Source organism: Fusarium odoratissimum (genome assembly GCF_000260195.1).
Source record: "Fusarium odoratissimum NRRL 54006 unplaced genomic scaffold supercont1.10, whole genome shotgun sequence".
NCBI classification, from domain to species: domain Eukaryota; kingdom Fungi; phylum Ascomycota; class Sordariomycetes; order Hypocreales; family Nectriaceae; genus Fusarium; species Fusarium odoratissimum.
The window spans coordinates 1355883-1369759 of record NW_022158696.1 but is presented as its reverse complement, the minus strand read 5'-3'; the positions used below and the strand labels follow the sequence as shown (position 1 = coordinate 1369759).

At 49.9% G+C, this 13877-nt stretch overlaps 4 protein-coding genes across 7 annotated transcripts; 1 reads left to right on the top strand and 3 right to left on the bottom strand.

The window, feature by feature from the left end:
- Positions 1 to 71: 71 nt before the first annotated feature.
- Positions 72 to 2386, bottom strand: FOIG_07381 (uncharacterized protein). 2 transcript variants are annotated; one of them, XM_031206935.1, is made up of 4 exons: positions 1734 to 2386; positions 1456 to 1682; positions 1231 to 1404; positions 91 to 1165 (listed from the first exon to the last, which is right to left on the bottom strand). In XM_031206935.1, exons 1-4 carry the CDS (start codon positions 1835 to 1837, stop codon positions 294 to 296), a joined length of 1377 nt encoding a protein of 458 aa, XP_031064054.1. In that variant the 5' UTR covers positions 1838 to 2386; the 3' UTR covers positions 91 to 293. The 2 variants fall into 2 exon arrangements, with proteins under 2 accessions (XP_031064053.1, XP_031064054.1); XM_031206934.1 differs by having other exon boundaries at positions 72 to 1165; positions 1456 to 2386.
- A 201-nt stretch (positions 2387 to 2587) lies between these two features.
- On the top strand, positions 2588 to 7088 carry FOIG_07380 (uncharacterized protein). 3 transcript variants are annotated; one of them, XM_031206932.1, is made up of 4 exons: positions 2588 to 2824; positions 2876 to 3406; positions 3456 to 3571; positions 3642 to 4120. In XM_031206932.1, the coding sequence occupies exons 2-4, from the start codon at positions 3295 to 3297 to the stop codon at positions 3810 to 3812; spliced, it is 399 nt and encodes a 132-aa protein (XP_031064051.1). In that variant the 5' UTR covers positions 2588 to 2824; positions 2876 to 3294; the 3' UTR covers positions 3813 to 4120. The 3 variants fall into 3 exon arrangements, with proteins under 3 accessions (XP_031064051.1, XP_031064050.1, XP_031064052.1); XM_031206931.1 differs by having other exon boundaries at positions 2667 to 2824; positions 2890 to 3406; positions 3642 to 7088; XM_031206933.1 differs by having other exon boundaries at positions 2667 to 3406.
- On the bottom strand, positions 3738 to 7093 carry FOIG_07379 (uncharacterized protein). The gene has a single exon (XM_031206930.1). The coding sequence runs from the start codon at positions 6970 to 6972 to the stop codon at positions 4180 to 4182; it is 2793 nt and encodes a 930-aa protein (XP_031064049.1). The 5' UTR covers positions 6973 to 7093; the 3' UTR covers positions 3738 to 4179.
- Positions 7094 to 7330: 237 nt separating this feature from the next.
- Positions 7331 to 11341, bottom strand: FOIG_07378 (uncharacterized protein). Its single transcript, XM_031206929.1, has 2 exons — positions 9498 to 11341; positions 7331 to 9443 (listed from the first exon to the last, which is right to left on the bottom strand). The coding sequence occupies exons 1-2, from the start codon at positions 10609 to 10611 to the stop codon at positions 8038 to 8040; spliced, it is 2520 nt and encodes an 839-aa protein (XP_031064048.1). The 5' UTR covers positions 10612 to 11341; the 3' UTR covers positions 7331 to 8037.
- Positions 11342 to 13877: the final 2536 nt, after the last annotated feature.

Here is a 13877-nt window from a genome sequence, read left to right as displayed (position 1 = left end):
CGTTATCTGTTATCGCGATAACGGACCCGCGATGTCGGCCATTGCATCACGTGGGCACCCGAATGTCATATCTCGACTTGACTCGTCGTGTATAAGGCCATGTCAATGTGATAAACCAAAACGAATCATGTATGTAGTAAACTTATAAAGGTATTACAATAGTGACCAAGTAGCTTGTAGTTACCAGCATCAAATCGCCAGCTGCACCAATGCAACAACGCCTTGTCTGCTTCCCATCAGATGCCTATGTTTCTTTGCTCATCACAAGGTTGAAACTTGACAACCGTTTTCACTCACGTCTCCGATGCCTCCTTTTTACCGTTAACCATGGCCTTTTCCCGCATTGGATGAGCGCCGCCGCTCTGGTCGACACCTTCCCAACTTTCATCCCACCCTTTATCTTCTTTGACTGCCTCTTTCGCCTCGCCGCTCTCGGCCATTTGCTTGACATCGCTCCAGTAGGCTAGCTTCCGAACCTCTTCATCAGCATGATGGACGGCATCCTTTAATGCCTGGTTTCGCTCTCGTAATTCAGAAGTGTTCGTCTTCTTCATCTGGGTTGTCGTCTCGTCATGAATCTCCATCAATCTGCTGAGCAATATGCGACGTGATTGTTGGAAAACAAACAAAGACATTATCTCATGCATCTCGTGCTGAAGGTTTTGGAGGTCCGTTGCATGTTCCATGTAGTTGTTGACAGCGTCAAGCTTCTCTCGGTCTATCCTGGCTTGTCGAAGAGCGCGCATGAGGTCGTCCACGTTATCAATATCGGCAGGTTTCTCGTCCGCGTCCGCGGCCGACATCTGGCTCATACTCGAGCGACTGAGACGACTGCTAATGACACTCGCACGAGACTTTGGTGATTTGTGAGGAGCTGGCCGTATCGTGAAGTAATCCGTGTTGAGCATGTGCGGATCGGCAGACACTTCCTCCGGTCTCTTTCGCACCCTCTTGCGAATCCAGGCACGTCTTCGAACAAACGAGTTCCACCACTTGCCGCTATGCCAGGAAAACTTTTTTGAAAAGTGGAAGGAATATTCCCAGCCATGTTCGTCAACACCTTTTTGATAGTTAATTCGCCATTCGGGCCACGCCCATTCCCATGTAGGGTCGGGAACTTGTGCATTGTGGATGTTGCTTGGCGAAGCTTTATGGTACCCGTTGGCTGAAGCAAAAACGTCAATGTCTACTCGATAAAGGTGACTCGTGTTTCTGGGTTTGACGACTTACTCCAAGCAGGTGGATCAAGACCTCCAAGAGCTTGCGAAGAAAACAAAGGAATGCCGCAGAGAAACCCACCCCTTTCATTCTCGTAAAGGATGTCTATCGCTGTCTCGCGTTCGACATGAGGCTTCCTTGGCTTCACATTTGGATGATCTCCGTGAAAGCCGTCGGGGGTTGGCTCTGCTGATACGTCAGACTAATTTGAGATCCGATATCGCGGGCCATACTGACCTTGGACTTCAATGGATGGTCTTGTTTGTGGGGGCGTTGAAGGTTGGCCGTTCTCAATGCGGTTCGATGATGGATGGGTCTGGCTTTCACCCTCAGTATGGGAATCGTCATGCTCATTGGTGTGAGCATTGTTGGGCGTATTGCTCGATGGCTTCTTTTGGCCGCCATCTTGCTCGTCACGATTCTCTTGCTGTTCCTCCTCGTGTTCCTCCTCCAGGTCCAACAATCTTGAGGTTGTTGAGTATCTCGTTATATTATGAGGTTCGGGTGTAACTGACCCTGTCGGTGTCGCGGCGGCATCGTGGTCGACTAGGGCAATTTCATGATCGTAATCTGTAGGCCTGAGTCCCGCGGGACGACGCGAGCTCTTGACCCTCAGCATTGCAGCTGTGCCGCCCGGGGCTGATTGCCCGGTCACAGATAGGAGAGAGCTTGATTAGGTTGTCAATGATGGCGGAGATGAATTACGTATGGTGTTTGAAACGAATGATGGCACGTGGGAGGCTATTCAGCCGCGTCTCCAGACAACAATGGAGACAGCTGACACTAGATGATCAGAGTGTCACTTAGAATAAGGTAACGCTGTGATTAGAGTAAAAGATGAAAAAGTGAAGTGTCAAAAAAAAGCAGACTAGGAGAGACATTATGGCGTTGTGAGCTCGGAGGAGGCGCTACTACTGACTGTTAGGGGCTCCAACCTGCTTTAGGAGACTGTGGCGGGGCGTTCAGCTGAGGCAGCTTCCGTGTTGATAATGATGCTCTATTATTGTAGCAAATATCTAATGGAAAGTTTCATGAGCTAATAATACAATTCTTTCAGTTTAGGGGCCAAAAAAAGAAAGAAAGAAAAAAAAAAGCAAGTGGCAGCAAGCATAGACGCGAAGCTAATGGTCAAAATAAATGTAAAGTTTATACTCAATTGGAAAAATATATACAGACAAGTAAGCCATGTCGTTCATGATCGATCACCGTCACAGCTTCAGCCAGGTCCAAGAAGAATAAACTACTGAAGTTCGATGACGTAATGCCGGTTTACGGCGGGTCGGGTACTTGCATCTTTCAGTGGGGCCGTTCCCTGGAGGAAATCCATGAGGTGCAGCTCCGTCGGCGGTTCATCACTTTAGCGTAGAATGTTCGATCAACAAAAAAGTCTAGATTCAATTCTGTCACTAGAAGTGAATCATATTACGACATCAAGAATTAGATGCAAACCGAAGGACACCTTGCTGCCAGTACAAACGATTGGAGTATGCGCCTGAGAATCTTGTGCCACACAGAGAGATGTGATTACACCTTCAGTGAAGATTAATAAATCTACCTCCACGACCAGAATTACTAGTGTCATGGTATCTCTACCACAGCACCATAGGTAATGCTTTGTCCGTCAAGCATCCGTACCTAGTCTACTCACCCATTGAAGCTCATAGGTAGCAGTGTCAGTCCACCAAGTTTGTAGTACGTATCCGCGTTCAGTTCAGCCATCACTCATCACCTCATGATCCGAGCAATTGGTCTCCCCGCCCTCGTTACGTCATGTACTTGCAACCATCCTTTCCAGGTTCGCATATGAGCACATGGAAATTTGATTGACGAAGAAGAGGGGCACTACCAAGTAATTTTGACTTGCAAGCGAATCTTCCTACCTATGAGGTATGAGGTAGTTCCGAGGTAACCACCTAACCTAGAAAAGAGCTTACTTTCCTTTGCCTTGACAATAATAAATACCCGGCCATCATCTCCTCATCCATCATTGCATCCTGTCACTCCATACTCGACCCTCTCTACAAACACATCACAACAACACACGCCTTCGCAAATAACAACTACAAATCAACCAAAATGTCCAAGTCTCGCACTCCTCTCATTCTTGGCGGCGCTGCTGTCTCTGGTATCGGATACTACCTCTACGCCGCTGGCGGCAACCCACGAGCTGCTGAGAAGAAGGCCGAGAGTATGCGCTCTCAACCCCAATGCCAATAATTCTACTAACATCTCAATAGGTGACGCCCATAGCGTTGCTGCCGATATCAAGAGCCACCTTCCCGGCCGTTCCCCTAATGCTGAGGGTGAGCTGAAGGGAGCTGGTGCTGCTGCCGGTGCCAAGATTGACAGTGTTGTACGTTTATTCCCCAAAACACTACAATTATGTTCTAGTACGTCGCAATCATGTCCTAACCCAATCGCAGGCTGCCGAAGCCGACCGTCAGGCTGGTGTCATCAAGAGCAATGTCGAGTCTGTCGCCAAGGACGCAAAGGCCGAGGCCATGAGAGTAGTCGACAAGTTCGACCACCGTGTCGAGGCGGAAGCCGCAAAGGCCAAGGGCGGTATCTCGAGCTGGTTCGGTGGCGGCAAATAAGCGAATTCTCAACAATCAAGAATCAAGATGAAGCAACTGTATTACTTATTTAATCAAAGTCGGAGCCTGGGGTATCACTTTTGGGATTGAGCGGGCGAATGGTCATGGCCCAGCAGCATGAGACTGGCCGTGAGATAGCTCTGGGTCTCTGCATGCAATGTAATTTGATAGTATAAGAGCAATGAATCACGGTCAACAAGAAGAAGACGTACACGTTTTGGTGACATGCGGTGTTTAAAGACTATCCACCGCTTCGAATATTGTCTAAGCTCATTAGTTTCATATAACCAAGTCCAGAACTCCAATCCATTTATCAATATAATCCCTGGTGATCACCAGGTGCCAGTCTCTCTAATATCAGACAACCCTATTGCTCCAATTCCTCAGCCACCAACTTAAGTATTTCCTCACAACTCTTTCTCGCATTTGTGGGCTTCTTGGCAATCGCCTGCCACACTTCGCCGTGTCGAGGTTCATTCAGCACGCACTTCGTCACCACATCTGCCCGCTTCTCCTCCGTACCATGTTGGCACAAGAACCGGTAGTACCAAGCCCAAGAATCGCCGTAGTCGCTGTCCAGCACAAGAGCCTTCTCGAACCAGTTTTGCGCCTTCTCCAGCTTACGATCGCCCCAAAAGATGCGCGCCACAGCCACAAACAGGATGGGGTCACTGTCCACCTTCTTGATAGCTTCGAGACTGCGGGCCTTGCGCTGTGTTCTAGGTTCCAGATGCCATATCTGTTCTGCCCAGAGGAGACCACTCTTGGGGACTTCTTGTTGCGCCTTTGCCATCATTGACTTGGCCTGGGCTGTGTTACCTGCTCGACGTTCTAGTCGTACTGACTCGCACCACAACTGCGCATTCTTTGGCACAGCGAGTCGAGCACGGTCAAGCACCGATCGAGCCTTCACGGTAAGACCGGCCTGCTCCTCAAGCCTGGCATACAGAAGCCACAAGGGAACAGACTTGGGTACTGCCTTGACTCCTGTGGCATAAGCCTCTCTCGCTTGGCCAGTTTTGCCGAGGTCCTCATAGATCTGTCCCTTGAGCATCCAAAGCTTGGCTGCTGCAGGGAACAACTGAAGGGCCTGAAGGACAAGATCTAGAGCAGCCTCGATGTTGCCCAACACTCGTTCAAACACAACACTCTTCATCCATACACGATCTGTGGGAGCCTTCTCACGGGCAATCTCCAGAAGCTTCCGGGCTTGTTCGCCATTGCCATTTTCTGACTCTAGCTTAACAGCGGAAAGCCAAATATCCTCGTTGTTGGGGTTTTGGTTGAAGGCACGTTTGAGAACGAGACGAGCATTATCCACCTCGCCAGCCTGCCACTTCTCCTTGGCCAGCATCATCCATAGGTCCTCGCTCTTGGGGCACGCCTCCACAGCCTTCTCCAGCACTTGCCAGAGCGACTCTCGGGTTCCATGGTTCCTTTCCAAGTCTGCTGCTGCCATCCACATCGTTCTACTGTTGACGAATATCCGTAGTGCGTAGGCGTAGATGGCCCTGGCTGTCTCGTATTTGCCTCGGTTGATACTTGCCCTCGCATCTTCCATCCATGTGTCTTTGCGATCATCATCCTCGTCCAAACTCCAACCTAGAGTCTCCCGAATGATGTTCTGACAGGTAATAATGGCACCTTCCTCTTCGCATCGTTCTGCCTCTGCAATCCACTCCTCGCGCTTGGGCATCGCAGACTCCTTCGCCAGGACCTGGACACCACGCTTGATAACATTGACCTTGGTACCCTGTCCGAGCTGTTCCTGTAACCGTGCAGCCGCGATCCAAATTTCGTGTGACGTAGGACAGGCCTTTCGAGCCTTGTTGAGGACCTTCTGGGCGTTCTCTGGCGTCTCCAATCGTGCCAAGGCCAACCAGAGATCCACAGAGAGGGGAATCAGTTCGGTGGCCTTGGCTAGGAGCAGCTTGGCATCATCGGAGTTTTCCTCCAAGTTCACTGCCTCCTTCCATAAAGCCTCCGATTCAGGGATGTGATCAAGCGCTTGTCGGATAACTCGCTTCTTGTTGCTTGGAATTGTCTCTAGCCTCATCGCCTCGACCCAGAGTCTAACTGATGTGTTGTTGGCCTCAATAGCTCTTCGTGCAATAATCTTTGCATTTGGAGAATCGCTGTTAAGTCGAATGTTCTCAAGCCAAGCATCTTCACTTTTAGGACACTGTGTACAACCCTTGTCGATCGTCTTTCGTGCCGTTACACTCTTGCCTGCCAACTCCTCGAGTCGCGCCGCCGCGATCCAACCCAAAGCGTTTGTGGGATTCGTCTTGACAACAGACTGCAAAAGCTCGCGAACACGGTTGATATCTCCAACTTGAGCTTGCGCTTCACTCATCTGCATCTTGTTGAGGCTAGTAAGATAGCCTTGAGGGTCGATACTAGTTGATGTACCTGGCGCAGCAGAATCGCTCCCAGCTTGCTCCAATCTGGACTTGAGCACCTTGTCGCGAGCCGCGCCGATCTTAGCAAAGTTGGTCATTGTACCATCTGCAGCATCGCTGCCACCAGCGTTGGACGAAGTGCCCTCATCCATAACTGTTGTTCCCATCTCGCTCGAGTCGCGCGCTGCCGCAATGACGCTGTCGGGAACAGCATAGAATCGTTGTCGCAACGCTTGCTTGCTACGCCGGTTCTTGCCTGTCAAGTCGCCAACTTCGGGTAGATTTGCCCATTCATCGTCAGTAACAGTCGCCAGAGCTCGCTTCAGGTCGGAAAACTGCTGTTGGATTTTCGGGTTGTTTCGTTCGTATTCGTCCTTCTCGGCCTGCTCTCGTGCTTCGCGCTGCTTTTTTCTTCGGTCCATTCTCTCATCCACCCATTCCCAAATCTTATCAGCCTCCTCATCATCTTTGTCGTATACACCGCCAGCGAAGAGCCCAACTTCGTTGTCAGGATCTTGATATCGTTCTTCGTCACCTCCCTCGTCTTCATCTTTTTCTTTATCCTTGCCCTTCTTATCCGGCGCAAGACCTAGCTGAGCGGCACGCTTCGCAAGAGCCTCCTTGATCTGATCCTCGCTGGGTCCATCTCGAGCAGGGCCAAGATCGGATCGTGTCGTAAAACCTGTTGCGCCTCGTCCGAGACCAGCGACATAGTTCTCAGGGGCAGCCTGATTGAGGAAATCGCGTCGCCCCGACATGCTGACGGCGAGTCCTTTGTCTTGCTATTAAATGAGTGAGTGTGTCGATTGAATCCAATCCCGAGGTTTGAAGAGGGAAGATCAAGGTCGCGCAGAGCTCAGATGAGAATGGAAGCAGTCCAAAACATAAATGCGGGTCAAAATTGAAGAGCTCTAGGCTCCACAGTCCGCCACTTTCCGTTGAAATCTGACACCCTCTACGAACGACTCTGCCAAACGTTCATTGGCAGAAACAATTTTATAGATGTCCCAGGAAATGCCACTATAAAAAATACCATGAGGCTTCACATCTGCAAACACCTACGATAAGACGTCACCATTACTAAATTCCGTCAGGACCATGATACTGTGTCGAGTAGGGAAGCGCCTTAATCTCCCATGTCCATGAGGTAAACTGAGAAACGGCCCAAAAGTGATTGCGTTTGGCGTTCCCACAATGAGAAGCTCATCTTTCATATAAATTTTACAAGGATATCTTTCTTTCATGATAGTAACAGGCTTTCTGTTGAATTCTGCATTCAACGATATAATCGCTCTCTTCTACCGTCCTAACTACGAAGCATTTCATATGTGCTCCAATCCACATCTTCCTCTTCAAGTCGGCCTGACTTTCTTTTCTCTTCTTGTGTGTTTCATAAGCCGTTAAAATTACAACGTATAGTTGCCGCTTTTCCTTCTATGGGTTTTGTGAAACGAAATCAAAGCAATAACTCCATCCCTAACCATTCTCGAAGACTACTCCCAGCAAGCAAATGTGTACCGTACCACACGGCACAACTTGTACATGCTCACCAGGTCAGGCTTAGAGTGAAAACAACCCAAGAAACACCGGACAGGAAGCATAGGTGTTAAACCTGTCTATAAACCAATAAACAAAACAATGAAACAAAATCTTGAAGCTCCATGTCCCTATGATGTTCAGCCATAATGTGGATGGAGGTTTACATCCAACGCCGCTGCTCCCTAATGTGACATGCTATGCACGCTCAAAATACACAAGACAAACGGTGACTTGACAAAAGAAAGGCTAGAAGGGCTTCTGCCTCTCTCGGGGCAGCCTCCCATCTAGTTTGAAGGTTCAACCTTGGTACTGTTCGAAGGATCGTTTGAAGAATTTGGACTGACGGCCTTCCTCCCTGATACAGTGGCGCTGCGGATACGGGCGCTCATCGGAAGAGTATATTTAACCACGCCCTTAACGATCAGGTCAAATTCGTTCTGGTAAATTCGCTCCCAACGTCGTGAGCCCCCCACTGTATTGTTCAGAGGGTATTCGAGTTGCATCTCTCCAGTTGAAGAAGAGGTGCCTTGATGGAAAAGAGAGCCCTCGAAAGTAAGAGGACTATCGAATTCTGTGATCCGTCCCAGAAGAACGTTGGGTCTTAGGTCATCATCTGGGTCGGGATCATCCAGCGGAGGGTCGTTTTCGGGGTCATCTGACACGCGTAGATCATCTGGGCCGTGAGGGAAAGGTCGCGCCCACCAGTCCGAATCTGTTCCTGTATATTCAGATTTCGCGAAAACTTCTAGGTTTGCGTGGTCTATTGTGACGACGACGATGTTAGGATTATGTGCTTTGACGGTCAAATCGAACATCAATACTTGGTCGCTGGTCACCACGTTGTGGATAGCAGTGATTTCGATTCCAGTCATCGGCTGCGAAGTAGCAAACATGAAGCCGATAGCGCCAGTAATGACAAGCATGAACATCATGGTAAGTACTAAACATGCCGCAAACCGGTTCAAGTATGACGACCGTCTTGCAAAAGTTTGTGACTCGGCCTGTCGTAGGTTGTGCGGCCCACGCCGGCTTCGACCTGAACGACCTGAGCGGACCGAGCCGAGAAGAGGTGTACGCTCATCATCTGCTCCTGTCGTATCATCCATATCGTAACTGGACGACATCTGCATCGCAGAACGTTTATGTCCAAAATGGCGCGGAGCGTTGGAGTGAGCGTTGCGCGGGCTCGGTGGCCCTGAGGAATTGCGAGAATTAGGTCCAGCGAGCTTCGACCTCGCAGCATTCGGAAATGGGGACTCATTATCGAATAGCGAGGCATGGCCGTTACCAGGCTGTCTACCCCAGCGACCAATGTGGTGATGGTGTCTCGTCGTACCTCGTGTTGACCCACTGCCACCACTGCGGTTAGAGCTTTTGCCATCCTCAGTTTCGACTGCTAAGCTCTCATTTCCGTTGCTAGTAAAAGTGTTGACGAATTTCATCGTCTTCTTGGGTCCATGAGCAGGTCCTCCAGTCTCCATAATACCATAAATGGATCGCAGATTCTGGCGATCAGCCTGGCTAGCCATAGATGTAGCACTGGGAGTCCTTGAATGAAATCGGCGTCCAGCCCGATCATTGCCATCCGGAGGGTTAGAGTCGTAAACAAAGGTCTCTTCAGAATCCGAGGTGTTTGCTTCGTCAACAGCGCTAGCAATCGTTGCCTCGAAAACATCAGCTTTGGAGGATGCTGGATAGATATTAGCAACATCCCTCAATGTCAGTGTCACTAGTTCAGGCTCACCATTCCCTGCGTTTACTGGGGGCTGTTTGCGTGTAACCTTCTTCTTATCCTTTTTCGGTTTTATTGTCTCCGTGCTCTGTTTCGTCTTCAGAGTTCCATTTGTTCCTTCACTTTTCTGGGCGGTTGTGAGCGCAACCTGTGGCACGCTTGGAACAGTTTCGGTCTCTACTGTCATGGTCTGTATAGATCCATCCTGCTTCGACTTCATTTGCTTATTCGACATGGCACTAGACTGTCGAGTAATTATGGGTGGAGGAACGGATGTCGGTCTTCTTGTCTCCGCCTTGTTGTTGCTGGTGTCGCTTCCACTCTCTTGACCGACCAAGCTGTTCTTTGCTCGTAGAGCCCGTCCATCGGGAAGTGCGGTATCAGAATAGTTGTCGGTGCTTGATAACTTTTCCTTCAACTTTTCCACTAAAGCCGACCCGCTTGGAGGATTGGGAGAGTTTGGTAAACTGACTTCTTGAACCGTTTCCAACGCTACGCGAGCTGGAGTTCGCATACCAGATGGATACTGCGACTCCTCCATCTCGCTCTCTGATATTGTTTGTTGCTCCATAGGCTGCGGCGACGGCGTAGGTCGTTGAACACTAATGGAAGGAAGATCCTGCTCGCTGCGACGTGCAGGAATTGCTGGTCTGTTACTAAACTGGGGGGGAGGCGATCGCAGGCGGGGCGATACGGGCCATCGCGGGCTGTCTTTGAGGTCTGCGTTGAAGCCTGGCTTTTGTGGGGTGGGTGCTTGGATCTGTTGTTGTTGTTGTTCTTGGGAAGGTGTAAGTGTTGGAGTGTTGGTCGAGGACAATGAGCGCGATGGGGCAGCGGAGGACAAGCTTGGTCGTGTCGTGCGTGAAGGACTATTATCGGTTTGGCTGTTTTTACGAGATCGATTACCAGGCAAGCGGTTTGCTGAAGCAGTCCTTCGAGGGCGTCGCGTGGGGGAAGAATCTCTTGAGGCCAAGGGCGAAGGGCCTACAGAATTGTTGGCAGAGGATTGTTTAGAGTTCTGACTTCCTGTTGTTGCGCTTGAGGATGTTGCAGATGGGTCGGTCACGTTACGAGACGTACGACCGACGCCAGATGTGCCGTCTAAGACGGCAGATGACTTGTCCATGATGACGGTGGCCTGTGGGAATGGTGGAGTGAATGCCTAGCGAGCATACCACCGGGACGGGCCTTAGCAGGGACAATGAATTGCAAAGCAGATTTCAGAATAGATCATTGTGGTTGGCTCGTCATTGAAACAGAATGGGCGTATGGCCGAGATCGAGGGCCGCGAGAATGTCCAGGAGGGAAAGCCTGCAAAGAGAAGCTAACCCAACCTATTCCGGACGGCTGCTGGCACCTGTCTGTTGAGTATATGGCAGACGACACAAGCGGACGGGCGGGATATGGCTGGGCAGACAAACGGTGAGGGCGGATGCAGGTTGACTAGACAGGTAGGAAGAGTATCGAACTAAACGAGGGCGAAACAGTCGGCATGTACAGGATAGAGAAAACGGTGCAATGACAAGATGTAGTGAAACCGTTTATTGTCGTAAAAGAAGTGGTGGTGGTGTTGGTGGTGGTGTTGAGGTCGAGAGTAAGTAGTAGTGAGCGAGCGAGCGAGCGAGCAAGTGAGTGAGTACAGTATGATGGTAGTGGTTGGCGGGAGTGACGGTGGGTGTAGGCGAGAAGATGGTGGTGGACGTAGTCTTGGCCGTAATGTGATGGATGTGGATGTGAGAGAAAAGGTGACGCTGGTGTTGTACCCGGCCGTACCTATATCCGCACTCCCGTCAGGTCCTGGTTAAAAATCCGATTACTGACGCAGCCGGGTACGTAGATCAAAGTACCTTTTTTCCTGTCCTTTTTTTTTCGCTCACTCAGAGAGTCTTCCGGAAGAGCAACGCCCCCCAAAGTAAGAGACATGGGCTGGCTCCCGGGATGGGGCCTGGAAAAGAACCAGAAAGGAATCACGTAGGGGCAAGTTCTGGCTGGGGTAAATCAATTGGATTGGTCAGTTGCAGTTAGCGTTGAAGCATGACACAATCTGTCGGGTCGCCTTGGTACGAAAGCCCTGGAGACACAGAGAGTCAATGTCTTGTTGGGTTGGACGAGTCTAGATTGAAGGGAGGATAGCGCGGGTGTTAAAGCTGACACTGATTTATTTCCAACATCAGGCTATAATTTAGGGCAGAGAATAGAGCAACAGGAAAAGAAAAGACGAAAAAGAAAGCAGACCTCACGAGCTATTCAGAGTTTTCAACCACGATGATGTCGCAATTCTTTGCAGTTCATTGGATCCCGACAAGGATGTCTTTTTCCGCCTCTCCTCGCTGAGTCTGAGTGGGTGTGGTTTGGGGTTGTAAGTGAGTGACGGATTGTGCCGCCTTCGACATTGATATGATGAAAATGCTTGTTTTCTACCACTGTTATATGCACATTGAAGATAATATTACGTCTTTCTGTATCATAATAACTAGCCGCAGGGCTGAATGACTAACGCAGTTGAAGGATACTCAACAAACCTTCCAACGTTGTAGCCAACTCACTGGCTGATGGCTGTTTCAGCAACTACTTGGTTATCAGAACTGGTTCCTGAAAGTCAATTATAATTCAAAAAGGTCAACGCCATGATAAATGCTCATGTGACTCGAATAAGGCGATGGATGTTGACAGCTTTCCCTGATAGACATGTTAAGCCTAACAAGCTCAAGCTAGCCAAGGCCATTCATCAAGTGATGCTCAACAATGGCGATGATGACGATGGGAGTCGGAATAAAGTAGCCACTTTGTAACTCTAATTGTTGCCCCTAGTGAATAGCTTCCTTTGTCTGGGTATCAAATTCACACTGAGCCTCTCTATATCTCAACCCAACAACATCTCAAGCCTCAAAATGCTTCTTCAACCGCAAAGCCCCGTCCCTTTTAAATTCGCACTCGCAATAGCCCCTGCAACCGGTTCCTGGCACCAGGCGCGACACCAAGGATCCAATCGTAAGCAGAGCGGAGAGCCCTTGTTTGGCGGAAGTCATCCCTGTAGCCGGTACCTGATTGCTCCCACACCAAAAATGCCTTCTCTGCCCGCTCTCAGATCGTCGCGAGAGGACTTCCATTTCGCTTCTTTGTGTAGGTAGTGGACTTGGGCGAGTAGCTAACTTATTGCAGTTACAAGGCTCCATTCTCTTCATAGATCATCAGGTTTGTTACACCGAGACTCAGAGAATAGAAGAGTCTTGCCAATTTCCAATCATCGGCGTTTTTGGTCTGAATCTAAGCTTCGCAACAACGCCAAGTCTCAAGTCTCGGATATTCTCAGACAATGTCACTATCATCAGGGCAACACAGAAGCATCGGCAGGGTCCGCTGATTATAAAGACGAGCAGCAGTGGCTCTCCAGAAGGGACCTGGACCTTACAAAGACGGTCAGAAGTGAAAATTTCAACCTTTCTAGCCCTATTCCTCCACTGCACGATAGTCTGCTCCGTACTGCTGGGTACTATGCGATGCAGTGTTTGTGACACCCCAGTGAGGGCTTGTCTTGTTGACTGCAGCTAGCATAGCTAGAGCTTCCAGAGCCACGTTGACAACGGTTCTTAGTGGGCCAGTGGTGGGATACAATGGGATGCAATGCGTGGTGTTGCCGCACGGCTCATCAGCATGATCATGTGGACACTTCAAGCCTGCATCATCTTCTCTTTTTGACATTCACTCATTCGCATTGGATTGACACGAATCTGAATCTGCCTTGAACATGCCCCAATCTTCAGCCTGCACGTCATGGACTTGGTCCGTCGTAGGACAAGCCCCCAATGACAATAGCCGGTCATCCCCTGACACACTGTCCCAGCAGGCCGTTCTGTTCTGACCGGGGCAAATCCGCTAGCAAAAAGAAAGCCCCATTTGACCAGCCAAACCAGGCGGAAACAACCATCAACGTCCCCCGGAGACCGCAGAACGCTTCTAGAGGCCCTCGTTGTGCTCAAACCTCAGGCACGACGGCAGTCCTAGCCCTAGTACACTGACACTACAATACCTCACCGACTCTTGAATACCAGTTTCAGGTATACTCTGGGTATCGCGGTTCAAACCCCGTGACTGCTCTGACCGCAAATTTTGATGATACTGCTTGCCTATCTCGGCTACCCGGGGACCGGAAAGAATTGTCCGGGACTGTCAGATGCTGAAGGTTTGTACTTTGTTGTGGGTGAAAGATCCTGGCCGAGGCGGAGGGACGGAGTTAACACAGTTATCCCGTACGTATGTAAATATATGCCGCTGATGCTGTCAGCCATATTTCCCCAGAAGATGAATATGCAAGATAGATGGCCATCGCCAACGTTGCTACATATTGTCACAAGGCATGTATGTAGGTACCTATGTGGTTGCACGATGCCA

What these genes read in the sequence shown, in the direction of transcription:
- FOIG_07381 (XM_031206934.1), bottom strand. Translation starts at nt 1,837, where the DNA reads ATGCTGAGGGTCAAGAGCTCGCGTCGTCCCGCGGGACTCAGGCCTACA. An exon ending in ACCATCCATTGAAGTCCAAG is followed by an intron (nt 1,405 to 1,455) that starts GTCAGTATGGCC and finishes ACGTATCAGCAG; the next exon opens with AGCCAACCCCCGACGGCTTT. An exon ending in TCTTGATCCACCTGCTTGGA is followed by an intron (nt 1,166 to 1,230) that starts GTAAGTCGTCAA and finishes TTTTTGCTTCAG; the next exon opens with CCAACGGGTACCATAAAGCT.
- FOIG_07380 (XM_031206931.1), top strand. Translation starts at nt 3,295, where the DNA reads ATGTCCAAGTCTCGCACTCCTCTCATTCTTGGCGGCGCTGCTGTCTCT. An exon ending in TGCTGAGAAGAAGGCCGAGA is followed by an intron (nt 3,407 to 3,455) that starts GTATGCGCTCTC and finishes ACATCTCAATAG; the next exon opens with GTGACGCCCATAGCGTTGCT. An exon ending in GTGCCAAGATTGACAGTGTT is followed by an intron (nt 3,572 to 3,641) that starts GTACGTTTATTC and finishes ACCCAATCGCAG; the next exon opens with GCTGCCGAAGCCGACCGTCA.
- FOIG_07379 (XM_031206930.1), bottom strand. Translation starts at nt 6,972, where the DNA reads ATGTCGGGGCGACGCGATTTCCTCAATCAGGCTGCCCCTGAGAACTAT.
- FOIG_07378 (XM_031206929.1), bottom strand. Translation starts at nt 10,611, where the DNA reads ATGGACAAGTCATCTGCCGTCTTAGACGGCACATCTGGCGTCGGTCGT. An exon ending in CCCAGTAAACGCAGGGAATG is followed by an intron (nt 9,444 to 9,497) that starts GTGAGCCTGAAC and finishes ATATCTATCCAG; the next exon opens with CATCCTCCAAAGCTGATGTT.